Consider the following 27,967-nt stretch of genomic DNA (forward strand, 5'->3'; position numbering starts at 1 on the left):
GCAAACAACATATGAAAGTACCTGTGTGAATTTTTTCAGCGCAATACGGACCCAGACTAAAATTTCGGAAAGTAGGGGGAAATTTCACGAGTTTTGGTAGAGGATAGCCTATGGTTTGCCCAAAATTTCTGAAAAATTCTCCCGGAAAAGTTTTTTCCTGAAATTCCACGTAAGAATCTCCACAGAATTTTGGACAAAACGCGAAAAATTTCAGGTCAAATAGATGAGTATTCACCGACGAAAAAAATCAAACAGTTTCACACACAAACGAACCTTCCTTTCAGCCCTGGCAGTGATGAATAAAAAATTTATTGCCAATCTTGTGGGACGAATCTGGGGCTCAAATCACACCCCAAACTCAGTAGACACAGTGACGAACGTGTGGGAAAAATTTCAGACCAGAATACCAGCGGAGTAGGGCGTAGCAAGTCCCAGGCCGAGAGTGAACTAAACTGGTTTTCCGAAAACAGAGCGTCCTGGCTTTTCTCCTCCGTATCTTCTTTTTGTGATTTGTTTATGGACGTGCCTCCTTACCTGGGTGCAAACAACATATGAAACTACCTGTGTGAATTTTTCAGCGCAATACGGACACAGACTAAAATTTCGGAAAGTAGGGCGAAATTTCACGAGTTTTGGTAGAGGATAGCCTTTGGTTTGCCCAAAATTTCTGAAAAATTCTCCCAGAATAGTTTTTTCCTGAAATTCCACGTAAGAATCTCCACTGAATTTGGGAAAAAACGCGACAAATTTCAGGTCAAACGGATGAGTATTCACCCACGAAAAAAATCAAACAGTTTCACACACAAACGAACCTTCCTTTCAGCTCTGGCAGTGATGAGTAAAAAATTTATTTCCAATCTTGTGGGACGAATCTGGGGCTCAAATCTCGGCCAAAACTCAGTAGAGACAGTGACGAACGACTGGTAAAAATTTCAGACAAGAATACCCGGGCAGTAGGGCATAGTAAGTCCCAGACCGAGAGTGAACAAAACTGGTTTACCGAAAACAGAGCGTCCTGGCTTTTCTCCCCCGTATCTTCTTTATGAGATTTCTTTATGGACGTGCCTCCTTACCTGGGTGCAAACAACATATGAAACCACATGTGTGAATTTTTTCTGCGCAATACGGACCCACACTAAAATTTCAGAAACTAGGGCGAAATTTCACGAGTTTTGGTACGCCTTTGGTTTTCCCAAAATTTATGAAAAATTCTCCCGGAATAGTTTTTTTCCTGAATTTCCACCTAAGAATCTCCGCTGAATTTGGGACAAAACGCGACAAATTTCAGGTCAAACGGATGAGTATTCACCCACGAAAAAAATCAAACAGTTTCACACACAAACGAACCTTCCTTTCGGCCCTGGCAGTGATGAATAAAAAGTTTATTGCCAATCTTGTGGGACGAATCTGGGGCTCAGGTCTCAGCCAAAACTAAGCAGACATAGTGACGAACGTCTGGTAAAAATTTCATACCAGAATACTCGGGGAGTAGGGCGTAGTAAGTCCCAGACCGAGAGTGAACAAAACTGGTTTTCCGAAAATAGAGCGTCCTGGCTTTTACCCCCCGTATCTTCTTTTTGTGATTTGTTTATGGACGTGCCTCCTTACCTGGGTGCAAACAACATATAAAAGTACCTGTGTGAATTTTTTAAGCGCAATACGGACCCAGACTAAAATTTCGGACAGTAGCGCGAAATTTCACGTGTTTTGGTAGAGCAGCCTTTGGTTTCCCAAAATTTTTGAAAAATTCTCCCGGAATAGTTTTTTTGCTGAAATTCCACGTAAGAATCTCCACTGAAATTGGGACAAAACTCGACAAATTTCAGGTCAAACGGATGAGTATTAACCCACGAAAAAAATCAAACAGTTTCACACACAAACGAACCTTCCTTTCAGCCCTGGCAGTGATGAATAAAAAATTTATTGCCAATGTTGTGGGATGAATCTGAGGCTCAAATCTCACACAAAACTTAGTATACCCAGTGACGAACGTCTGGTAAAAATTTCAGACCAGAATACCAGGGGAGTAGGCATAGTAAGTCCCAGACCGAGAGTGAACAAAACTGGTTTTCCGAAAACAGAGCGTCCTGGCTTTTTTCACCCGTATCTTCTTTTTGTGATTTGTTTATGGACGTGCCTCCTTACCTGGGTGCAAACAACATATGAAACTACCTGTGTGAATTTTTTCAGCGCAATACGGACCCAGACTAAAATTTCGGAAAGTAGGGCGAAATTTCACGAGTGGTAGAGCATTTGGTTTGCCTAAAATTTCTGAAAAATTCTCCCAGAATAGTTTTTTCCTGAAATTCCACGTAAGAATCTCCACTGAATTTGGGACAAAACTCGACAAATTTCAGGTCAAACGGATGAGTATGCACCCACGAAAAAAATCAAACAGTTTCACACACAAACGAACCTTCCTTTCAGCCCTGGCAGTGATGAATAAAAAATTTATTGCCAATCTTGTGGGAAGAATCAGGGGCTAAAATCTCAGACAAAACTCAGTAGACACAGTGATGAACGTCTGGTAAAAATTTCAGACCAGAATACCCGGGGAGTAGGGCGTAGTAAGTCACAGACCGAGAGTGAACAAAACTGCTTTTTCGAAAATTGAGCGTCCTCGGTTTTCTCCCCCGCATCTTCTTTTTGTGATTTGTTTATGGACGTGCCTCCTTACCTGGGTGCAAACAACATATGAAAGTACCTGTGTGAATTTTTTCAGCGCAATACAGACCCATACAAAAAATTTCAGAAAGGAGGGCGAAATTTCACGAGTTTTGGTAGAGCTACCCTTTGGTTTGCCCAAAATTTCTGAAAAATTCTCCCGGAATAGTTTATTCCTGAAATTCCACGTAAGAATCTCCACTGAATTTGGGACAAAATGCGACAAATTTCAGGTCAAACGGATGAGTATTCACCGACGAAAAAAATCAAACAGTTTAACACACAAACGAACCTTCCTTTCAGCCCTGGCAGTGATGAATAAAAAATTTATTGCCAATCTTGTGGGAAGAATCAGGGGCTAAAATCTCAGACAAAACTCAGTAGACACAGTGACGAACGTCTGGTAAAAATTTCAGACCAGAATACACGGGGAGTAGGGCGTAGTAAGTCACAGACCGAGAGTGAACAAAACTGCTTTTTTGAAAACTGAGCGTCCTGGGTTTTCTCCCCCGCATCTTCTTTTTGTGATTTGTTTATGGACGTGCCTCCTTACCTGGGAGCAAACAACATATGAAAGTACTTCTATGAATTTTTTCAGCGCAATACGGACCCATAATAAAATTGCAGAGAGTAGGGCGAAATTTCACAAGTTTTGGTAGAGGATAGCCTTGGTTTGCACAAAATTTCTGAAAAATTCTCCCGGAATAGTTTTTTCTGGAAAATCTGCGTAAGGATCCCCACTGAATTTGGGACAAAACGCGACAAATTTCAGGTCAAACGGATGAGTATTCGCCCACGAAAAAAATCAAACAGTTTCCCACACAAACGAACCTTCCTTTCGGCCCTGGCAGTGATGAATAAAAAATTTATTGCCAATCTTGTGGGACGAATCTGGGGCTCAAATCTCAGTCAAAACTCAGTAGACACATTGACGAACGTCTGGTAAAAATTTCAGACCAGAATACTCGGGGAGTAAGGCGTGGTAAGTCCCAGACCGAGAGTGAACAAAACTGGTTTTCCGAAAACAGAGCGTCCTGGCTTTTCTCTCCCGTATCTTCTTTTTGTGATTTTTTTATGGACGTGCCTCCTTACCTGGGTGCAAACAACATATGAAAGTACCTGTGTGAATTTTTTCAGTGCAATACGGACCCAGACTAAAATTTTAAAAAGTAGGGCGAAATTTCACGAGTTTTGGTAGAGCATAGCCTTGGTTTGCACAAAATTTCAGAAAAATTCTCCCGAAATAGTTTTTTCCTGAAAATCTGCGTAAGAATCCCCACTGAATTTGGGAAAAAAACGCAACAAATTTCAGGTCAAACGGATGAGAATTCGCTCACGAAAAAATCAAACAGTTTCGCACACAACCGAACCTTCCTTTCGGCCCTGGCAGTGATGAATAAAAAATTTATTGCCAATCCTGTGGGATGAATCTGGCTCAAATCTCAGCCAAAACTCGACAGACAGAGTGACGAACGTCTAGTAAAAATTTCAGACCAGAATACCCGGGGAGTAAGGCGTGGTAAGTCCCAGACCGAGAGTTAACAAAACTGGTTTTCCGAAAACAGAGCGTCCTGGCTTTTCTCTCCCGTATCTTCTTTTTGTGATTTTTTTATGGACGTGCCTCCTTACCTGGGTGCAAACAACATATTAAAGTACCTGTGTGAATTTTTTAAGCGCAATACGGACCCATACTAAAATTTCAGAAAGTAGGACGAAATTTCACGAGTTTTGGTAGATGATAGCCTTTGGTTTGCCCAAAATTTATCAAAAATTCTCCCGGAATATTTTTTTCCTGAAATTCCACGTAAGAATCTCCACTGAATTATGGGCAAAACACGACAAATTTCAGGTCAAACGGATGAGTATTCACCCACGAAAAAAATCAAACAGTTTCGCACACAAACGAACCTTCCTTTCGGCCCTGGCAGTGATGAATAAAAAATTTATTGCCAATCCTGTGGGACGAATGTGGGGCTCAAATCTCTGCCAAAACTCGATAGACACAGTGACGAACGACTGGTAAAAATTTCAGACCAGAATACCCGGGGAGTAGGGCGTAGTAAGTCCCAGACCGAGAGTGAACAAAACTGGTTTTCCGAAAACAGAGCGTCCTGGCTTTTCTCCCCCGTATCTTCTTTTTGTGATTTTTTTATGGACGTGCCTTCTTACCTGGGTGCAAACAACATATGAAAGTACCTGTGTGAATTTTTTCAGCGCAATACGGACCCATACTAAAATTTCAGAAAGTAGGAAGAAATTTCACCAGTTTTTGTAGAGGGCCTTGGTTTGCACAAAATTTCTGAAAAATTCTCCCGAAATAGTTTTTTCCTGAAAATCTGCGTAGGAATCCCCACTGAATTTTGGACAAAACGCGACAAATTTCAGGTCAAACGGATGAGAATTCGCTCACGAAAAAATCAAACAGTTTCGCACACAACCGAACCTTCCTTTCGGCCCTGGCAGTGATGAATAAAAAATTTATTGCCAATCTTGTGGGACGAATCTGGGGCTCAAATCTCTGCCAAAACTCGACAGAGACAGTGACGAACGACCGGTAAAAATTTCAGACCAGAATACCCGGGGAGTAGGGCGTAGTAAGTCCCAGACCGAGAGTGAACAAAACTGGTTTTCCGAAAACATAGCGTCCTGGCCTTTCTTCCCCGCATCTTCTTTCTATAATTTGATTATGGACGTGCCTCCTTACCTGGGTGCAAACAACACATGAAAGTACCTGTGTTAATTTTTTCAGAGCAATACGAACCCAGACTAAAATTTCGGAAAGTAGGCCGAAATTTCACGAGTTTTGGTAGAGGATAGCCTTTGGTTTGCCCAAAATTTCTGAAAAATTCTCCCGGAATATTTTTTTCCTTAAATTCCACGTAAGAATCTCCACTGAATTTGGGACAAAACGCGACAAATTTCAGGTCAAACGGATGAGTATTCACCCACGAAAAAAATCAAACAGTTTCCCACACAAACGAACCTTCCTTTCGGCCCTGGCAGTGATGAATAAAAAATTTATTGCCAATCCTGTGGGACGAATGTGGGGCTCAAATCTCTGCCAAAACTCGATAGACACAGTGACGAACGACTGGTAAAAATTTCAGACCAGAATACCCGGGGAGTAAGGCGTGGTAAGTCCCAGACCGAGAGTGAACAAAACTGGTTTTCCGAAAACAGAGCGTCCTGGCTTTTCTCCCCCGTATCTTCTTTTTGTGATTTGTTTATGGACGTGCCTCCTTGCCTGGGTGCAAACAACATATGAAAGTACCTGTGTGAATTTTGTAAGCGCAATACGGACCCAGACTAAAATTTCGGAAAGTAGGGCGAAATTTCACCAGTTTTGGTAGAGGATAGCCTTTGGTTTGCCCAAAATTTATGAAAAATTCTCCCAGAATATTTTTTTCCTGAAATTCCACGTAAGAATCTCCACTGAATTTGGGACAAAACGCGACAAATTTCAGGTCAAACGGATGAGTATTCACCCACGAAAAAAATCAAACAGTTTCGCACACAAACGAACCTTCCTTTCGGCCCTGGCAGTGATGAATAAAAAATTTATTGCCAATCTTGTGGGACGAATCTGGAGCTCAAATCTCTGCCAAAACTCGACAGACACAGTGACGAACAACTGGTAAAAATTTCAGACTAGAATACCCGGGGAGTAGGGCGTAGTAAGTCCCAGACCGAGAGTGAACAAAACTGGTTTTCCGAAAACAGAGCGTCCTTGCTTTTCTCCCCCGTACCTCCTTACCTGGGTGCAAACAACAAATGAAAGTACCTGTGTGAATTTTTTCAGCGCAATACTGACCCAGACTAAAATTCTGGAAAGTAGGGCAAAATTTCACGAGTTTTGGTAGAGGGTTAGCCTTTGGTTTGCCCAAAATTTCTGAAAAATTCTCCCGGAATAGTTTTTTCCTGAAAATCCACGTAAGAATCGGCACTCAATTTGTGACAAAACGCGACAAATTTCAGGTCAAACGGATGAGTATTCGCCCATGAAAAAAATCAAACAGTTTCGCTCAGAAACGAACCTTCCTTTCGGCCCTGGCAGTGATGAATAAAAAATTTATTGCCAATTCTGTGGGACAAATCTGGGGCTCAAATCTCAGCCAAAACTCGACAGACACAGTGGCGAACGTCTGGTAAAAATTTGACACCAAAATACCCAAGGAGTAAGGCGTGGTAAGTCCCGGACCGAGAGTGAACAATACTGGTTTTCCGAAAACAAAACGTCCTGGCTTTTCTTCCCCGTATCTTATTTCTGTGATTTGTTTATGGACGTGCCGACTGAGTGGTGGGCTGTAAGAAACACCAATCTTTTTAAATGTATATTGGGTAGAATAAGAGAAGTATGAACACAATAAAGGAATGATATATTGATGAGCATATATTTCTTCTCTTAAAAATATTTCACGATTTTTTTGAACCTTATACAAATCTTCCACTGAATTACTTTATAGGAAGTGTTATTTAAAGATAAAAATTAAAGTTTATGGTGAAATAAATGTTTTTGCTTCTAACTTTGTTAACAAATATTCTTAAGAAATTGTTAGAACATCTCAAATGTGTAATTGTTTAAGCGGTGTTTCAATGATAGATTTGATGTATTTATTATGAGAGAATCTAAGTGAGATTTAATAATCATTAATTTCCAATTTTTATACCATTTTGTTTCAAAAAAGATAGGAGAGAGAGGACTTGTCCAATTTATAAAATGGTGTGCAATGATTTGGAGATAAAAAATTAGTGTGTAATGCGTTTTTGTTTTTTAATCAAGTCAAATTATCTAATTAATATTAGGTTTTTTTTTGTCCTTATATTGTTATAAATTATATTATAATATTTTTAAATTTAAATTTAATATCTTTTATAGGAACTTTTAATTTTAAAGGCGAAGCAAGTAAGACTAATAACACTATTATATTTTTACTTGGCTACATTGCATGTATTTAAGTAGAATTTCTTTGGGAATATCCATTTAAAATGTTATAAATTTAGCACCATTATATCGTTTAATGTAATTTAGTACTACATTAATTAACTTTGATAAAATAACTTTTATTAAAAAATAGTCATATACTTATATAATTTAAAAAATGTTAATTTTTTTAATTAGACTCATGTAGAGGAAAAAGTAGAAATGAAAAGAATAAAAAGTATAAACGAGAAAAAAAATTATAATTAATCTTCTTTAAATATTACTTACTCATCCAAATAGCAAACATATGAAAATTGGTATTGGGAAAACAAGATAATGATTAAAATTTATCCAAAAGATTAACTGTAGAAAAATCCTTCTTAGAATAAGTTGATTATCTCTCAAATTTGTGGTTCTTTGTGACATAAATTTAATAATTTCATAAAAAAATTATATTAAAATTGTTAAAGTGAGAGCTTAATTAAAGTCATTAAATTTTGTTGGTGAAAAAACTTCTTAATAGTATAAGTAATTTAAGTAACATTTATCAAAGCAACTCCCAAAAATTTGTTCCATCATAAAAAATTGTTAACCAACATTGTTAAATTTTAAGCAATTTGTGTAAGCAAGTCTTAAAAATGAGAAAGAACTGGTCAAAGAGTGGGCAAAAGTTGCACTTGAAAATGAAATTGCACCAAAAATTGACTACTTGTTCTAAAGACCAAACAACATTGCTTTTGGGGTCTCTTCCTTTGTTTATTTATTTTAACAGGGTCAACTTTTTCTGGAATAAGAAAAAGAGGGTGTGATTTGATATTTCATGTAATGTTATTTTGGTTTTTATTATATTTTGTTCTAAAGTAGAAAAATTTGAAAATCTCTTTAAATATGATAGTTTATTTAGAGCCTTCAATATAATTATGGACTCTTGTTTACAATTTTAGTGTTTTTAGAGTGTTCTCCTTTTAGAATAGATCAATGTCTTAATTTACTAATCTGTTATGAACTTTATTATGAGAATATTCAACATAAAATTCCAACTCTCATTGATTAACACACAAAAAAAACACTTTTATCAAGAAACTCAAACTGTTCCATCAGAAATGGAATTATCACTTATTCAAATCTTGAAAGTTGCTACATCACTGTCAATTTTATGGGTCAACAAACTCAGCCAAATCATGTTTCACATCAATCTCACAAAAATTAAGGGTACATGACCCACTTGTAATTAAAGAAGATAAGTAGGGGTTGGAAGAATGAACATGTTGAATTTTGAATGCATGATATTAATCTTTAACATCTTAACAGTTATAATTACTACTCATGCCACAAACAATGTGATCAATAGTAGTTAAGCATTAACTTTAAGGTTTGAATCAGGATTTACAAGCCAAAATTGAATTCTTATAAAGTGTTTACATGCCAAAATATACATATGAAAAAAAAATTAAACTATTTACTCAATGTCGAATCCGGTCATTAGAATTTACTTCTTTAATATGAAAAGTCAATTTTTTTACTAATCTGATAAAATTTTACCACTCAATTACTAAAATGAATAAAATTTTAAAAAATTATCCAAATGGGTAAATCATGTCAAGATGACAAAATTTTATTGTGAAAAGGTCGTATCAAGGTGACACTAGATGACACGATTTCAATATAATCAAATTTTAACTAAAGTTGTGAGAGGATGGCACAACTTACCCATTTTGATAAATTTTAAAATTTGTACCCATTTTTATCTCATGTGGTTTGTGTGTGTTGGAAAATCTCTTGTTCCTCTTCTTGGTTACTGTGAGGCAATTTGAATCCATTTTGAAGATAAATTTTGATATAACTATCCCTACTTTTGCAGGTTGGTTGGGGACTAAAAAAATGGAATTTTGGGAATCAAACTTCCAAAATTGTTTCCTCAGTTTTGGATGATCTAATTAAGCTGCATGAACTAGAGGACTGAGTGGGGCTGTAGGAAACACCAATCTTTTTAAATGTGTTTGATGAGGAGTTATCTGTGCTAAAACCTAATGGAGGTGTTTGATTCAGCAATCTAGAGTTCAAAAATGGGGGTTGTTTTGGTATAGGGACATCCAAATCTGAATTGCTTAACATGCAAGCAACTTGGGCCATGGATGGCCTAAGGGAAGCAGAAGCTTGTGTGCACAGTAGTCCAATTTGAAACACCCTTGATGCTTCTCTTGCAGGAAACTCATTTCCCAAGCATGGATCAACAGCTTCACCCAATCTGTTTGATTGGTAAAGTTTCCAAACCTGGTGCAAAAGAACAATATTCTACATTGGTATTCACAAACAAACATTGGTATTCACAAACAATGAAGTATTTAGATGAAATTGGAAGAACATTTTTGTAGTCTATTTGGACTTATCATACAACATAAGTACTTGGCTATGTTTAGATTGATTTTTTCAGAAGAATATTTAAAATAAAGATGATAAACCTTTTCTAAGTTAATTTTTGTGTGTTTTATTTTCTTATAAGTATTTCTAGAAAAGTTAACTTAATCTCATAAAACCGACTTATAAGGTGAGATTAGCACCCACATATATACTATACTATGAAATGTCATAATCTCTAGTCGATGTATGATCTCTAACACACACCCTCATGCCGAGGCTACCAACTCGTACGTGAGACTACATATTATGCGTGATCCGATAACGATCTGATAGTGTGTGACCTCATAAGCCCAACTAATCGTTAGGATAGACTCGAAATAACTCTTATACCATATTAAGAAGTGAACTTTAAGCATACCTCAACCTCATAAAACCGACTTGTAAGGTGAGGTTTGCATCAACATATATACTAGAAAATATTCTAATCTCTAGTTCATGTGAAATCTCTAACATTATGTAAGCAAATTCTAAGTGTTCGAAAGAGTTTATAAACATAACTTCTGATATATCTCTAAGTTATTTTCATTTATTTCAAGAAGTTCTTCATAAGTTAATCATATTTGGTTTTTAATTATGAAAACAGCTTTAAACATAAGCATTAATATTATAAACACTAGTTCATAAGGGTTTAAAGCTTTTCCAAGTATGATGCAAATTAGGCACTAATGTTCTTACTGTTTGCAAAAGGGAATCAGAATCCTCACGGAAGACATTATTCTTCCTGCCACTTGCAGTCTCCAGAACAAGTACTCCAAAACTATACACATCTGCTTTATCTGTAAGTTGTCCTTGAATGAGATACTCTGGAGCCATGTAACCTCTGCTCCAAGAAATGGAAAAAGATGCTGTCACTTAAAACTATGAAACTTGTTAACAAAATATATAAAAACTACACAGTTTTAATTATTAGCTCATGCTTTTTTTTCTTGAATGGTTTCCTCGTATGATAGTAGTGTCTTCCCACAATTGGGGTGTGTTTGAAATTTGAATTAGTTGAAAGAAGAAGATTGAATGTGGTTCTACATGTGTTTACAAATGTGATCATAGACTATTTACAACCTAATTAAGAAAAAGAAATAATAAGTAATTAAAGATTTTAAATCTGTTCTAATAAACAGATAATGAAATCTATACTAATTATGAAATAATTATCTCCTAATTATGCAACAAAATTGAAAAATATATTCTTCACCCTTCACTTCACAGCATTAAACTTAATGAAATGAGCTTAATGGCCTTATAATCATACAACTAAAACTCAAATTTTAGGTCTACCAATATATAAAAAGATATTTGTTTTTAACTCATGAAAGTAAAAAATATCACATATATTAGCAAAAGTAATACCAATATATAACCTTTATTTAAATTTTTAAAAAAAATCAAATTTTGTTTTAAGACCAACCTAGAGCATGTCATTGATGGACAAATGAAACAAAAGCTTACTTTGTTCTTCTTTATTTTTGATCTAATAGTCTAACTTTTAAGCTTGTTAAAAGATCAATAGATATGCACATTTGAAAATGTAACTATGATGTGTTAAAATCAAAAGACTCACAGTGTTCCAGCAATTCCTGTGCTTAGATGTGTTTTATCAGCACCAAAACACCTGGCAAGACCAAAATCTGCAATCTTGGGGTTGAGATTCTCATCAAGAAGAACATTGCTACTTTTGATGTCTCTATGGATGATTCTTATTTCAGAGCCTCCATGAAGATATGCAAGCCCTTCTGCAATTCCAACAACTATTTCAAACCTTTGCTTCCATTTTAGAATCCTTGTTTTGTCCTTTTCTGCAAAGCAAATCACTGCCTCATCACCTTACTGAAACTGCATATAAGCATTTGATTTTGATATCTCTTGCCCTTCCTTCACTCTTTGCATCAAAGTGGTTGGTATTATGAAATCAAAAAAAGGATTAATATGTTTTTAGTCAGTCATATATTTGAAGTCTTCTATGTGGTCCTTATTTGCATACCAAAAGTAGACAAATTGTTATGCAAAAGAAGAACCATGTATCACACATTTTCATAAATAAGGGACAAAAAAGAGACTTCAATTTTGAGGGGCAAAAGATGAACTTTGTCCATGATTAACCACATATTTAACTCGTGTTGTTACTAGATGTATCAGCCTAGTTGAAATGTCAAGTTGCATAATGACTAATCTGAAAGTTCTTTAAAAAAAAAATACATGAAAACATAGTAAAATGTTTTCATTTATAATTATTATGAGAGAAAAGGGTACCAAAAAGGAAATGGTCTAAGCTCTTGTTAGGTAGGTACTCATACACAATGAGGCTCTCAGGGCCTTCAATACTGCAACCCAAAAGCTTGACAAGGTTTTTGTGATTTATTCCACTGATTAAATTCACTTCATTGAAGAAATCATCCACCCATTGCCTATTATTGAAGACCAATCTCTTCACAGCAACATCTTTCCCATTGGGGAGAGTCCCTTTGAATACAGAACCAGCTCCTCCTTGGCCTAATTTTCTTGGAGAGCTGAAATAATCTGTGGCCTTCTCAAGAATTTCATACTTGTAATTCAAGCTAGAGTTCTTCAAAGAAGAGGGAATCTCAATGAAATTGTTGTCTGAGTGGTTCAGCAGAAAATGAAATTCAGCATCAGAAAGATTAACAAACAATCATTCCAAATATATATATATAATTGTTAAGACAATAGTGTTCTACAGAACTTTACTTTTTCTCTTTTTGGTGAAGGCCACATAAGTGACCAAGAGAGAGAGAACTACAACAGCTGCAGCCAAAACAGACACTGCTGTAATGATAATTCGTTTTCTAGAAGAATCTGAAAAATAAAAACATGGATAATAGCATCAACATGTGTATAGAATAAATGACTAACATGAATCTGTCATCTATGAACTAAAATCTATATAGCAGTGTGTAAGAAAGTTAAAGTTGAAATGCAGCATTTCAGTCACAATGATAGAATAGCAAATTCATCTCTATCTTCTTTCCCTTATCATATATATATTATAAGCAGTGGAAGTATTGAAAGTGCATGATATGAAAAGTTGAAATTCCCCATTGAGCTTCAGTTAGCTTCTCAATAAGCACTCACAAAAGAAGAAATAAAAGCAAAATCACTCAAATTTCTTCCACAATTTAAAATCAACTCACTTACCTTAGCTTCCAGAGAAGTTAGTTAAGAGAACTTCTACAAAATTTAGACTACATAAGTTGATCTTAACTCATGGGGTGAGTTGAATTCATTTTACCTTTTTCTCTTCCCTTTTTAAGTACTTGTGAAGAAGTTTATCCAATCATAGAATCAGTACAAACACCAAAAAAAATCATTAAATAGAAACTAATTTTAAAAATCAATAATTTGATAGCAAAAATCTTGATAGTTAATTAGATACCAATTTAAAAACTAATCTAAAAACCAATAATCTTTTTAGTCTCTAAAATAGTATATAATTTAATCAATATAACAATTAATTATTTTAAGTCTATCCTTAATGATTTTTTATACCATAATGATTTTTTAGCACTGAAACTGAAGAAGAATATGAAAACTTCAAACTAATACAACACTCTTACCATCTCCTTCCCCATCTTCACCTCCTTGATTGTAGAACTTATCACTAGAATATCTCAAATAACAGCCAGAATTCAAGGCCCTCCCTTCCTTCTTAGGCAAACACCCTCTAATCTCATTTTCAGCTTTCTTCAAGCAATCTCTACACCCTTTTCCCCCAACAGTTTTCCAGCACTGTGCCAAGGCATAAACTCCCTCACCTTCTCCCACTGCAAACCCTCTTCCCTCATTCCCTGCCACCCTCACCACATTCTCAACCACTTTCCCAACACTATTGCCAAACACCAACCTCTCAGCCTCACCAGCCACACCACCATACTCTGTGGTGCAGTTCACTGTGTCCCTCAAAGGGTCAGTGTCCTCAGAGTAGAAACTGTAGTTGTCATAGCGAAGGAAGCAGCCATCAAGGTAAATGTGAGCAGAAACTGAAGGGAGGCAGCGAGGTAGCTTGGTGCGGCTGGTTGCAAAGCACTGAAGGCAATCAAGGTTGGAGAGGTCTTGGAAGCACTGTACCAAAGCATAGATGGGAGTGGCTGAAGAAAGTCCCTCAGAGTGAGTGCCCCAGTTGTTTTTCTTCACAAGCTCATGAAGCTTTTCCATTTCTTTGGTGAAAATGGGGAAGTAGTTACCACTTGGTGATGCCTTTTGAGTGCCACAGAAGAACCCCACTTCAGAGATTCTTGGATCAGATAGTGCTGAGTGGGAGAAACACAAGAGGGTGGCCACTGTGATGATCACAACCTCAAAAGATGATTTCTTGCACTTGTACTTGTAGTTGTTGCTCTGACATTTGAAAGCCATTCTTGTTGCCAATCCTTTAAACTGGTCATGTTCTTCATTTCATACTGTTTATATTGTGAAAATTGTAGAAAAGAAAGCAAAATAGCATTAAAAAAAATCATTAAATAAGAATTGACCAACTTTTAACACAAAAATAATTAGTTTAATGTTAGAAACTAAAAAACAAAACTTTAACTATCAATTATTTAATTGTAAATTCCGTAACAAATAACCGATATCAAATTGGTAGAAAAAACTTCGTCACTAATTAAATTAGTATGAAATTATCTAGTTTCCCTAATATTGCATAAAATTATAGAAAAATACAAGTGGTACTGTCACAGTTGCCTAGTTTAGTCCTCATCTTTGATTGATACAGTCACAAATTATGGTTGTGATTGATGTCTGAGACTTGAAAAATCTTGAAATTGCAGCTCTGGATTCTTTTTATAAAGCTTCCGTGTTATGTTGGCTGGCTCTTGATTCTCTGCAAGAAAGAGTTAAGAGTTTTTTGTGTGTGTTTTTGATTTTGAGCGGAAGAAGAATGAATGGAGAAAGAGACAGCGAGAGTTTGCGTGTGGTTGGCACCTTGGACTTTTCTAATGGACTTTCCTCGTCACTGTTAAAGGAATGTTCAAACCAAGCACATGAATCACTAATCATTTCTAATAGTTACAAACTAAATTAAATAGTTAATTACTATATCAACTAAATATAAATTAAATACTAATTTATAAATTATAAAATTATTTATATTTAAAATGATTTTTATTATTGATAAAAATTTATAAAATATTTTTTAAATAAATATTTAAATTAGTTACTTAGATTTTAGCAAGTGATATTTTACATCTTAAATTGTCTTAAAGATTAATAGAGATTAATTTATAATTAAAATAGTGAGTAGTTAAAATTTTGATAACTAAAAATTAAATATCATTTTATAAATTATTTTATAAATTTTTACTAATAATAAAAACTACTTTAAAAACCAAAAATTTATTTAGTTTATAAAATAGTCTCTAGTTTAATCAAATAGTAACTAATTATTTTTGGTTTCTAAAATTAGTTTCTATTTAATAATTTTCTTGTAACGAAAACATTTTTACTAAATTTACTAAGAATTATAAAATCCATGAAATTCTACACTTTTTAATTAATTATAATCAACAATTAAGGATAAATTTTAAAAATAAGATATATGCATTTTTATATTTAATTATTTAGAAAGTAATGTGATTGTAAACTTTTCTCTCTATCAACTAAATTTATGCCAAAAATTCATCATATAGGGTAAAAATTTGATATAACACTAACATAAACACATGTGTGGGCGGATATGTATCTACATTTACATTATACTAAATTAATGTAATTTTAAGAAAATAATTTTATAAGAATAAAAAATTGAAGAACTATACAATTGTTTTTAAATTGAGATATTTTTAGTTAGAAATGATAAAATGATGTTTTCTTTTTAATTTGATGAAACCATTATCTTATTAAGAAATAACTTTAAAAACAGTTATAAAAAATATATTTTCTTTATATAATTATATATATGAATAATAAATTATTATTTTTATTTATTTAAATTAAAGTCAAGTGCATTGACTAATTTAATTTACTTTTTCTTCAAGAAAAAGAAGAAGAAAAAAACTTGTGAGTACTTGTTGTGGGGTTGTTGAAGGGAGAATTATACTTATTTTACACTTTGAAGGTAAATACTATTGACTTAATCAACTTTATTATGACAGTCTTCATTGCAATTGAGATAAATCCTCTCTTTTTTCCCCTTTATGTGACAGTATGCAATGTTTATTTGGAAAATATTGAAACATTAGAGTTCAACTTTTGAGAATTAGATTCTTATGGAGCAACTTAACATGCTTTCTAGAATGTTTGAAAATAATATTTCATTCTACTCCTTAAAATGTTATTGAATGACTAAAAAATTAATAAATAGAAATTAATTTTAGAGATAAAAAATAATTAGTTGCTATATTAACTAAATTAGATATTATTTTAGAGACTAAAAATTATTAGTATCTAAATTAGTTTTTATGAATGATAAATAATTTTTAAATTGGTACGAATTAACTACCAAAATTTTAGCTATCAACTTTAAAATTTAAATTTAAATAATTGGTAGCTAAAATCTTAATAATTAATTAGATACTAATTTAAAAATAATTTATTAATAATATAAAATAATTTAGATATCAATATTTTGTTTACTCTCTAAAATAGAATTTAGTTTAGTTAATATAACAATTAATTAATTTTTATTTTTAAAATTAATTTTTATTTAATGATATGTTGGACTAGTTGTTGAATAGACATTTCTATTTTGTTGCTAACTTTGGATTTGAACTACTCAATGAATATATCACACAAGTCACTTTTATTGCCTAAAAGTTGACCATATACTTAAAGAAGAAAATGTTTGAATGAAGAATGTGAGTGGACTTAGGTAGAATGTATATAGGTTTCTTAAAAACAATTGAAGCATAACAAAGTCATACATGACTGCTTGAATGAAATTTAAATTAATAATAAAATTATTAACATTTTTTTTGTTTTTTTTTTCTATCAAATTAGTGAGAAGAAATGATACACCATATCCAAGCTTGAATAAAAATATAATTATGTTTTTGGTTTCACTAAAATATCTGAAGTTTAGTTTATCTATTTTTGTTTTCATTGAAATACATCATTTCTGAATCTCAAGTATTATTAAAGTTAATATTAACAATTTGTTGCTTCGATCCAAATCAAATTTTAAAAATAAGATGAATAATTTATATTTATAAGATGAATTGTATTGAATAAGATGAATTGTACTTTCTTAAAAAATTATATTTATAGGTCCTTCAGATATTATCTCAAGTTGATAATCATTATGGTATATAATGGTATATAAGTAGTAGGGTTTATTATATTGACCGTTCAACTCATAATTGAATTTTATAATAATTAAAACTCGATTTTATAATGGGTGGGTACACCTTACATAGCATATTATAAGATAAAATTTAAATTTCACAACATAATTAAAGATCTCAAATACCAAACTGAACTAGTTGTAGAATTACTTTTGAACAGGTTTATATTTTTAATTGCACTTTGCTAGAATAAAAAGTCACATAGACAATAGATTATAAGCTATGAATGCACAAAAGCTTTCTGACTTTGAAAGCAAGATTTAAATAAGCTGTTGTTTCTGACATTTGTGGTTGTGACTTCAGAGTAAATAGATGACTAGATTATAAAACTATAAAAAATTATGTTTTGACAATAAAAGAGTAATTTCATACTCATTTTGACGTAGTCAGGATTTGGTTACTGCTGTTTAATTAGGGTCAAAATTTTAAGTGATTAATTCAAGACTTTTCAAGTTGTAATAATTAACTAAATTATTTGATGTTGTCAATTGTGAATGTTCAATTTTTTTTTTTGACAGTTTACACCCATGGTATTAACTGGAAAACAATTGAATGCAATTTAAAAAAAAAAAAAATTACAAACGTGTCACTGGACAAGAAAATAAATTAAAATAACAATTATCTTTACATGTTTTTATTATCTCTGTAAACTATACAACTTGTATAACTTTAAGAAAGTTGTGATTATATATGGATCTTTTAATTATATTTATCATGCGATGTCATTTTCTTGAAGTATGAATTTAATTAAGTTACTTTTAATATTTATTTTCTGAAGTCATATTCTTTAAAAACAAGTTTTGGACTTAATCCAACTCCTACCAAACTATACTTTTATATGATCAAACAACTTCAATTAGTTACTTTTACAGCACAAAAAACTGCAAATTATGCTAATGATCAGTTAAGTATCATACACGGTAAAGGCTAAAAGCATAATGATTTTTTTTATCACCAATAAAATTATAACTCTATTCGTGTTTTCAACTTTTTTTTCCTTATAATATCATTTTATAAGTGAAGGAGATGTACTTGTTTTTCTTCAATCATGCAGTAGCCCGAACCGTGTCGGTGCCTTCCATCAATCACATAGTTCCTCTTTGGTATGTGAACTCCTTCTATCAACTAAAGAATTTTGAACCTAAACAGCAGTACCGAAATCATCATCCCTGCAAAATGAGCATTACCATCACTCTTGCCCATAAATCAATAGTTATTTTTTTCTATGCTATTCAAAACTACGTTTCACTGACACATTTCCCCCCATGATATAAGATGCTTGCTCTTACTGTAGAAGCACTAACAAGAATAGATGGAACAAAACTGAGGTTCACAAAACATGAAATTAGATGACAGTACCGCAAAACCCAACAAATAAAAGAGTTTGGAAGGTGCTGGTAGTTCGATATCCATTGTCACCCCTCTTGAGCTAGGACGTGTATAAGGTAATTCTTGACCACACAAAAGTCGCCAACACTAATTTAATCAAACATGTATAATCAACTTGGGTGTTCATGAATAAATCGATCAAGAATAAATTATACAGTTATACCAGATACTATCGATAACTAACAACTAAATATCAGCCGATTACTTGGATGTTCACCACTCAATGTCTTATTGTGAAATGGCAGTCACGATGACAATATACTTGCATCAAGCATCTCAAAGATCCATTTTCCAGTAGCTTTCTCAAACTGTGTTGTAAATCTAACGAAAGCAGAGTAAATATTCCCAAAATCCATCATTGCATTCCCAGTAGCTCATCAAATAATGGGCATCATCATGCTGAGGCAAGTTATATGGGATCAAATTGATGATATAAGGCTCTTTCGGAAACCAGATTTTCAATAAAACCAATGGCTGCTTACACGGCTAGAGACTTTTTTCCAAGCCATGGCAGGGTAAATTTATGGGGGCTCTCTTATAAACGCGACCAACAGGAAAGTTATTTATCATCAAAAGACAATATAGGAATTCCCTTGCTAGAAAAGCTTGAGCACACAACTCGCATCTCATCACCTATTTTAAAGTTCCTACTGTTATTTTCCTGCATGACAGAACAATAATAGGTTAGCAAGTGAATTGGATGGTTCATGGTGCAGATTAAAAGTTAGTTAAGCAATAGTGGTGTGGATTTTAGAAGATAAAGGAATTATATGCTAATGCTACAATGAAATAGATCAATAGTTGAGGAATTGGAAATCAAACAAAGACATCAATTTGCAAAGTGTGTACGAATAAATGCATCCTTATGGCAAGTAAAAAGACACTTTGATTAACAACAAAAGGGCAAAATGACTAGAGAATATCTCCTCAACACGAAATCATGAGAAAAGAAAAGACAATACAAAGATGGACTCCTACCTCAAACCGGTACATTCCTCGCAGTCCACTACCCAAATCCAACACTAACCCGTGTGCACGAATTTGATATACTTTAGCAGTTACTTTGGTTCCAAGTTCAAGATCTTTTGCAGTTCCAGATGCCTTATCTTTAGATTCTTGTTCATCCCCCTCTTGCTTTAGAAGATCAGATTTTGACTGTTTTTGTTTTTGCATTGAAAGTTTTGTCTTCTTAGCATTAGTATATGGCAAGGGTCCTGAATGAGAAGCTGGAGAATCGATAACATCTTGAGATCTACGAGATTTTGATTTGGGCGGAGAATCAATTGCATTTTGAGATTGACGAGATTTGGACTTGCTATCCAATTGGATCCCATTACCTTTGGAAGAAAGATTCGAGCTGGAAGATTTCTCCTCTTCATCACACTCTGCAGCACTACGTATTAAAATTACTGGTACTTGGGAGGTTGGGGATTTTGCTTCACCTGACTCAAGATCACCTAAAGACAACTCAGAAGCAGAATTTTGTTCTTGTGCAGTAGACGCATTCCCAACTGGTGTCCAGATGTTGGCTGTTTCTTTTACAGATGTAACAGATCCTTCAATTACATCATTAGTCTCCAATCTTCCAGGACGACGCAAAGTTGCTTTAAGGGATAATTTAATGTTACCATGAACATCTTGGCCTATGCACATCAAAGAAAGCTTTTGGCCAGCAGAGACAACCTCTGAAACTCGGGAAACCTAAGTATGCAGTCATTAAAGAGAAATTATTATATACAAATTGTTTTTGCCTGCTATTAGCAGACCCAACACGCAACTCTTAATGATAAGCAAATAAAATAGCTAAAATCATACATACAGGTTCATATGATAATTCAGAAATGTGGAGTAGGCCATGCTGGCCACCATTAAACTCCACAAAAGCGCCGTATTCTTTTATAGAGGTGACAATACCTGTGTAGATACCTCCAACTTCAATTTCACGGCCCACAATAAAATCAATCTGACACACAAGAGGATTGAACTTCAGAATGACAGCCATTAAGAGAAAAATTAGGGTTGATATTTCACCATTTGTCATTAATATATGCATGAATTAGCATGCATATCAACGAAATGAATTCAACAGAAGAATATATATGAACAATTTCAAAACGGCCCACACATGGTTCCCACCAAGTAGCATATATGAACAAATGTAAATAATAATGATTTACAAGAAAAATCTTAATTCTTAAGGAAAACTTTAATTCATGATATTAACAATTTATCAATGCATCGACAATTCCTGATACAGGATAGACAATTATCTTATGACTACAAGAATAAAATTTTAAACAAAAAGCACGATTGGATAAAACTTAATGGTTCAACAGAATGGAAGAAGTACCTTTTCAAGTACTTTGTCCATTACGGATTGATTCTTAGCAACTATTGTAAGTTTTCCATCGCCTACAGACATCCGTGCACCTGATTGGAGTGCATGATAACATGTTCAGTAAATTTGTTCTGTCATTCTAGGTATATATGTAATACAGCAAGAAAAATTCAGTAAAAATCATACAAGACAAACAAGGGACAATATATCAATGTATAGTTTAAAAAGAATTTTTAGATAACATTGCAATCAGTGACAAAAGATCAAGAAGGATCAGAACTCGCAGACCCAAACACTATGAACAAATGAATCCTTCTACAGTTCTACCTCAAAAAGCATATCAGGAACTGGAAGTATAAGAGAACTTCTTCACAATACAGTCTAAATGGCAGGGGAGACCTAAGATACTTAAAAGTTAAATTGACCTGTTTCAACTTCCATTTTTCTCTTTAGAGCGCCCATTGGCCCAATTAGGCGACGAAGAGCATCATTGTTGTACTTTAAGGTGACTGCATCATCACAAATAAATTTCAAACTTTAGTGTATCATACTTTATCAAGGAGACCTAATTTGAAAAGTTAAAAATGTTAACCTAGTCGTGGAGAAGTACTGTCATTCTTGTTACGAGGTATACTGATTTCTTGTTCCATGTGATCAAGAATTTGAAGACGAGCTTTGTGTGCAGGTTCTAAACATTCACAAACGATATCCAGAGGAATTCCTGCTGGTTTTATATCCAACTGAATAGCAGTAACTCCTTTTCGAGTTCCAGCAATTTTGAAGTCTATATCACCCAAATGGTCTTCCAAGCCCTTAGAAAAAATAAAATTAATACTTTTGCATGAAATCAATAATCTTTTTTTGTTCAACATCTTCCTCTTTGCAAGTAATATACACAAGATACCATGAAAAGCAGAGGTAAACGTTGAAATATTTAATATTATTAAAATACATATTTGATAGTCAAAGTAGAAAACTGGAGAATCACAATGTAACAGTATTAAATTATATATTCTTAACAAATATGCAAACAAAATTTATTATTTTTTGAACATCTTTATTTTAAGTTAAAAAATATATCAACATAAAATTAAAAATATAGATTTTGTTTAAAAATATTGACTCAAGTTATTATTCAAAATGATCACAAAAGGCCCTGAGTAACAACTTGAAGGTAAGTAGTTGATAAATTAATAGAAAAATATACATTTGAACCGAAACAGACAGTATGTGAAATGATATAACTAAACAAGTTCTGGAATGTACCAGAATATCAGTCAATATGCGATAATCTGTTATTTCGCCAGTAGATGGATCAAGCTCACTAATAAGACCCACAGAAACTCCAGCAACATGTTCACGTACGGGAATGCCAGCATCCATCAAAGCCATACTGCCTACAAAATAGAAAGATTCACTGTGAATTTTTTCTCTCTACGTGCCCATGGACATTGGCCTGTTACTTGCGGCTGATCAAATTATATTAAATTTCATGCTTCTTTATTCTTCTGTAGGCTTGCACACCTGGTAACTAGTTACAACTTACATCATACATTCATTTTGACTTTCTTTTTCTAATAATAATTATTTTTTATTTAAAAAGGATAGTTATGTTACCATCTTAATCAATTAAAACTTTATCAGCAGGAAACATATTAAAAAATATTAAATTTTCCGAAGCTTAAACATGAATTTGGTTGTAAAATGGCATTATAAAAGCTACTATTGTGCGTTGAAAAAGTGTACCTCCACATACAGTTGCCATTGACGTTGAACCATCTGAAGCCATCACTTCAGAGTTGATTCGAACAGTATATGGAAAATCATCTTCAGGGGGCAAAACAGCAAGAAGAGCTTTCTCGGCAAGAGTTCCTGCAAAAGTAAGACAACAAAAAAAAAGCTCGTTAATTAATGAACTTTTGATTGGCAAAGCTGAAATACAATCAATTGCTATTATTAAGAACACTGTTTCTTTCTGGTTTCCAAAATAAGTATCCTTGTTTGGTCAGCTGTTAATTATCTTTTATATAGCTGGGGTTATAATAAAATGAGCTCAAATCTAGAAAAGCCAATTGTTGCAAAGTAACTTTGTTCTTCAATATAAATTATTTTATTTCAACTGATAATTTCAGAGCCCCTCCTTTCAACATTGAATGGTAGATCAAGGTGTTCGTTATTTCATGCCTTTTACATTCCTCTTGAATTTATACCCAATACTTTCATATAATGAGACACCAAATTTCACTACACATATTTATGGCAATCTTTCCTTTTATTATATAGAAGACTATTTATTAAAGTTTGAAAGAAACATACAAACAAGAATTTTCAGTGTAAAAAATGAAGTCAATATACAATAGGATGAGAACTAGATGTGTATAGCTGGTCAGGTATTACAGCAGAAATGTAACTACTTCAACAAACTTCCAACTACCTGAACTAACAGAAAACTAGTTACAGGATACAGTTGTCAGTAACTACCTAACAGAAATATACTGAACACTAACTAGAGGTGTAAAATTATACTCCCACACAATTAATTTTGATTTTCTATAGTACATAATCTTGTTTACATTAATTAACTCTCTCCACCACCAATTCATCAGTTTAATTTGTCACTCATTCCATCTAAATACATTAGAATTATCCATCACCAGAGGCCCAAATAACAGATAGGCTAGAAGATACAGCCTTAGTAGATTTCTCTTGTTCACCCTCAAATAGCAATAGCCAAAGCCTCAACACAAGGATCCCCAGATTGGATGACTAATTAAATGATCAAATAGATAAAATCTTCCAGTTCTGTTCTATGGCCAGGAACCAATCCAAGAATAATGTCTTAAAATAAAGATAAAACAGCATATATTTAAGTTAAAGACAACATTAATCATTATCTTTCCAACTATACCTTTATCTAATTCTTAAATACTTTGCACACTAAACTAAATTAGAGGGATATATTAGCAGAAACCATTCCTAAATTTGTACTGTCTTCCATAGTGGTAGACATTATAGAACTTCTGAGAAAGACACTTAATTTATTTTCTTATTTTTCAATAAGCCTATCTAATTGTTTAAATTTCAAAGTATTTTTCAACATTTTTCTTTCAAAAAAATAAAAACAAGTCCTAATCAGTTATGTATTGACATTTTGAAGGGAAATGTTATAAAGAGATTGTATTGTGGAGGTTTAGCCATTTTTCAAATATGAGATCACAATTTTTTTTGGATAGTATTTGTATGTTAGTCATTTACCATGACCAACTTCACGCCTGTTCAGACCACCCCGTTTACCAACATCATTTATGCAGAATGGTGGAAAACTATAGTGAAGCATAAATCTCTTTGTTGGAGGACCAACAACAGACTCCAAGCGTTGAGCATCTGTAGGTGCTCCAAGTGTTACTGTACATAAAACCTGTCCATGACATCAACATATATCACTGCAGTTAGAACTGAAATCACTAAAAAAAATCATTATTTCATATCAAATCTTCACAATTGCCTAACTTCCAACAACCAATGGCAAAAAACATAAAATATATTTTACCTGTGTTTCTCCACGGGAAAATAATGCAGATCCATGCAACATGGATATATATCCAGCTTCACAATACAAGGGCCTTACTTCATCTAGCTGTCTTCCATCAAGTCTGTTTCCTTCTGCAATAATTCTTTTACGAACCACCTATAATGATGAATATATAAACACTACTCCTCAACAAGTACAGGTAAAATTCACATGACAAGGACACATCCACACATAAAATTAATTATAAGAATTAAATGTTTAGAGATAACAAACAATCATCAATTTTCTTTACGCACCAAGTGAATAGTTATACAAAAATGAAAATTTGTAAGGTATCTTCATAATAGTAAAACCACAATAATACAGGTACAATACAAGCTATCCTAGATAAGAGAGAGGGGAAGATACTTTATTGTGTGCAAATAAAATCCTCGTTCTACATTCATTTTCAAGTTTAGCACTAAATATTTTATGACCAAAGCAGCTCTGTATTTTGTTGGAAACTTTAGAAGATGATGAATCAGACCAATATCCAACTGCAAAAAGGTACTGAACTAGATAATTTTTTATTACTTTCTATTTACTCAAACAATAGCCCAAGTGAATTTCCATTCATATTTGTCCCCTACTTGTAATCTTACAGTGAAATACTTAATCCCATGCCTATGGCCAGATGAAGAATTTATAACCAGTTGGCCTTTCATATAAAATGGAAAAACTCAGAGTGCTTAATTAAGGATAACACATTCTTCCTCTATGAAAAAAATAATAGGCATATTAGTATCTAAATTTGTAAACTTATCACAATGCTCTATACCTTCTTCCTCACTGTATCTACAGCCTTTGATAAGACTTTTAAGCTTTCTTCATCGCCTTCTTCTTCAAGCACTTTCTTTACATCTTGTGCAATATTTTCCAATGCTTCCCCACGTTCAAACTGGAGGAAAATATATAACAGATAATCCAAATGTAAAATGATGGAGGAAAAACGTCTAACTTTCCCAAGTAAACAAGAGAGGAAGAATAGAACACCTTTCCATAGGTAGGATCAGTAAAAACAGCTTTAATAGGTGCCTCTGCTATATTACTAACTTTCTCCATTGTTTTGTCAGACAGCATAGACAATTTGTATTCCTTCTTAGATTTACCAGCTTTAGCAGCAAGTCTGATTTGAGGTTCAATATACTTAACTGCCTGATCAATTATAGCAACCCATCTCAATAACATTAAGTTACCAAAAGAATAATCCAAGTAACAAATTTCAAAGTCACCTCTGGATGAGCCATTCTTAACCCAGCTTCTAGGTCTTTCTCAGATATCTCACGAGCTTGCACGTCAATCATCAAAGTTTTATCCATTGTACAGGCATATACCAAGTTAAGATCACTCAATTTAAGCTGAAACACCAAAATTAGAAGCAATAGGAGAACAGAAAGGAATGGGTTAACCAAGTCGAACCATTCAACAAACCAAGTATAGTCATTAACAAAGTCACAATATAACTAAGTTAAAAAACCAAGTTCCATCAATAAAAAAAGTAACACATAATCACTTTAAATTAAACAACATAGTTTGTTCAAAATTACCTCATCCATGGTAGGATTTACTATAAACTGCCCACATATCCTACCAATTCGAACCATTCCAATGGGACCACCCCAAGGAATATCAGATAACATTAGAGCAGCAGAAGTTGCATTAGCTGCCAACACATCTGGATCTTGTGTTCCATCGGAAGAAAGAACACTTGCCATTACCTAAAAGGTGAAACATTCCCTTTTTATTAGGAAAAAGAAAACCATCACAACAATTACAGAGTGCCATGTATGGTAAGTCAGCTGTTTTTCTTATCTACTGCTAATGATTCTGATTAGTTCACCATGAGATAACTTTTACAATGAACGTGCATAAAGATTAACTAAAAATTAAATGAATAAATTTAAATGAAGGATAAATAATCTAGTAAGCTTTTATAAGGTCATTCAATCATATTGACATGAACAATAAGTCAATTGACCTTTACAATAACAATTTTAAAAGTAACACCTGTCATAATTTCTAGTTTACAAAACCATTTGGCTCACTCAAAGTGTATAACAATATCACATTCACTCACTGTAGTATCGGGAAGTTTAAAAAAAAATGTATCGGGAAGTTTATTTCATCTTTCCCTTTTATTTTCTTCTATAAGTGTTTACACGGATAAATTTTTCCAAATAGATCCGATATTAACAAATGTTTAAAGATCAAAGTAACAAAAAGTGGTTTAGTTTAGGGACTTATCTTTGAGTTACCACTTTATTGATACTAAGTATCCCCTCTTTACCGAGTGTCTGATCCTTGTTAGGAAATATGACTGGTCGCATTTTGCGGGGGTCTCCTCCCAATCTCATATGTTCCCTTTAGAAGACTTGAACCTAAAATCTTACTTATGGAATCTGAATCCAGTCCCATTAGGAACAGTACCTTTTTGGTTTAGGAACTTGTTTGACATCCTGTGGGCTTATTTCAGTATCAATGACTAAAGTGACAGCATTGAACACTAACCAGAATGGTGTTTTACGATGATTTCTAATTAGATGATGTTGTAAAACCAGCCTTAAAAGTTATACTTAATCGTGATTTCTAATTGACTGATACGGTAAAAAGCTCTTCATATTGTACATGCATAAAAACTAAACACACGAAAGAGCATTGTGAGGTAAAAATGATAGCAACATTACGCACCTGAACCTCGTGGTAAAATCCAGGCGGAAACAATGGTCGAATTGGACGGTCGATGATTCGACCACACAAGAGCTCGCGCTCTTTCGGAGCACCTTCCCTCCGCATGAACGACGTCGGAATCACGCCTTGCGCGAACTGCTTCTCTTGATAATCCACCTGTTATCACGAACGACATTTTCATTTTCATCGCGCCATTTAACAGAATAGTACATAAGCAAGAGAGCGAGAGAGAGTAGCAGAGGCACTCACAGTGAGAGGTAAGAAATCACGAACAGCGTCGCCTTTGGCGGAGGTGACGGTGGAGAGGACGTTGGTGTTTTCCATGGTCAAAACGACGGCGCCGTTTGCGAAGCGCGCGATCTTACCGGTCTCAAGCGTGATCACGCGCGAGCCGATTTCGAATTGCTCCGTGAAGGTGTCTAGGTGTTTAGTAGTGGTGGTGGCGCCGGCGCCGTCGAAGCCGAGGCGGCCGGAGCAAATATTGCGGAAGCGGAAGGCGCGCCATGTGAGGAAGTGCGGTAGTGTACGGAGGAGTGGTTTCGCTCTCCTCATTTGGAAATGGTGAAGGGAAAAGAAGAATCGCAGGGTACAACGTTATTTACACTATGTAGGGTTTAGGGTTTAACAATTAAAATTTAAATATATATATATATATATATATATATATATATATATGTTTTAAT

At 33.9% G+C, this 27,967-nt stretch overlaps 2 protein-coding genes and 1 pseudogene across 2 annotated transcripts; all 3 read right to left on the reverse strand.

The window, feature by feature from the left end:
• LOC137836594 (bidirectional sugar transporter SWEET5-like) overlaps window positions 1–9,299 on the reverse strand; it is a 20,902-nt pseudogene extending 11,603 nt beyond the window's left edge.
• Window positions 8,852–14,471, reverse strand: LOC137836770 (cysteine-rich receptor-like protein kinase 42). Its single transcript, XM_068645496.1, has 6 exons — window positions 13,576–14,471; window positions 12,710–12,817; window positions 12,254–12,601; window positions 11,565–11,799; window positions 10,682–10,826; window positions 8,852–9,859 (listed from the first exon to the last, which is right to left on the reverse strand). The coding sequence occupies exons 1-6, from the start codon at window positions 14,372–14,374 to the stop codon at window positions 9,482–9,484; spliced, it is 2,013 nt and encodes a 670-aa protein (XP_068501597.1). The 5' UTR covers window positions 14,375–14,471; the 3' UTR covers window positions 8,852–9,481.
• A 4,151-nt stretch (window positions 14,472–18,622) lies between these two features.
• On the reverse strand, window positions 18,623–27,895 carry LOC137836771 (polyribonucleotide nucleotidyltransferase 2, mitochondrial). The gene is made up of 16 exons (XM_068645497.1): window positions 27,534–27,895; window positions 27,285–27,440; window positions 26,144–26,314; window positions 25,829–25,954; window positions 25,590–25,751; window positions 25,375–25,494; window positions 24,576–24,713; window positions 24,281–24,443; window positions 22,772–22,897; window positions 22,292–22,422; window positions 21,618–21,837; window positions 21,451–21,534; window positions 21,038–21,117; window positions 20,507–20,650; window positions 19,666–20,388; window positions 18,623–19,348 (listed from the first exon to the last, which is right to left on the reverse strand). The coding sequence occupies exons 1-16, from the start codon at window positions 27,834–27,836 to the stop codon at window positions 19,247–19,249; spliced, it is 2,949 nt and encodes a 982-aa protein (XP_068501598.1). The 5' UTR covers window positions 27,837–27,895; the 3' UTR covers window positions 18,623–19,246.
• Between the last annotated feature and the right edge of the window lie 72 nt (window positions 27,896–27,967).

Source organism: Phaseolus vulgaris, chromosome 4, assembly GCF_000499845.2.
Source record: "Phaseolus vulgaris cultivar G19833 chromosome 4, P. vulgaris v2.0, whole genome shotgun sequence".
Lineage (NCBI taxonomy): Eukaryota > Viridiplantae > Streptophyta > Magnoliopsida > Fabales > Fabaceae > Phaseolus > Phaseolus vulgaris.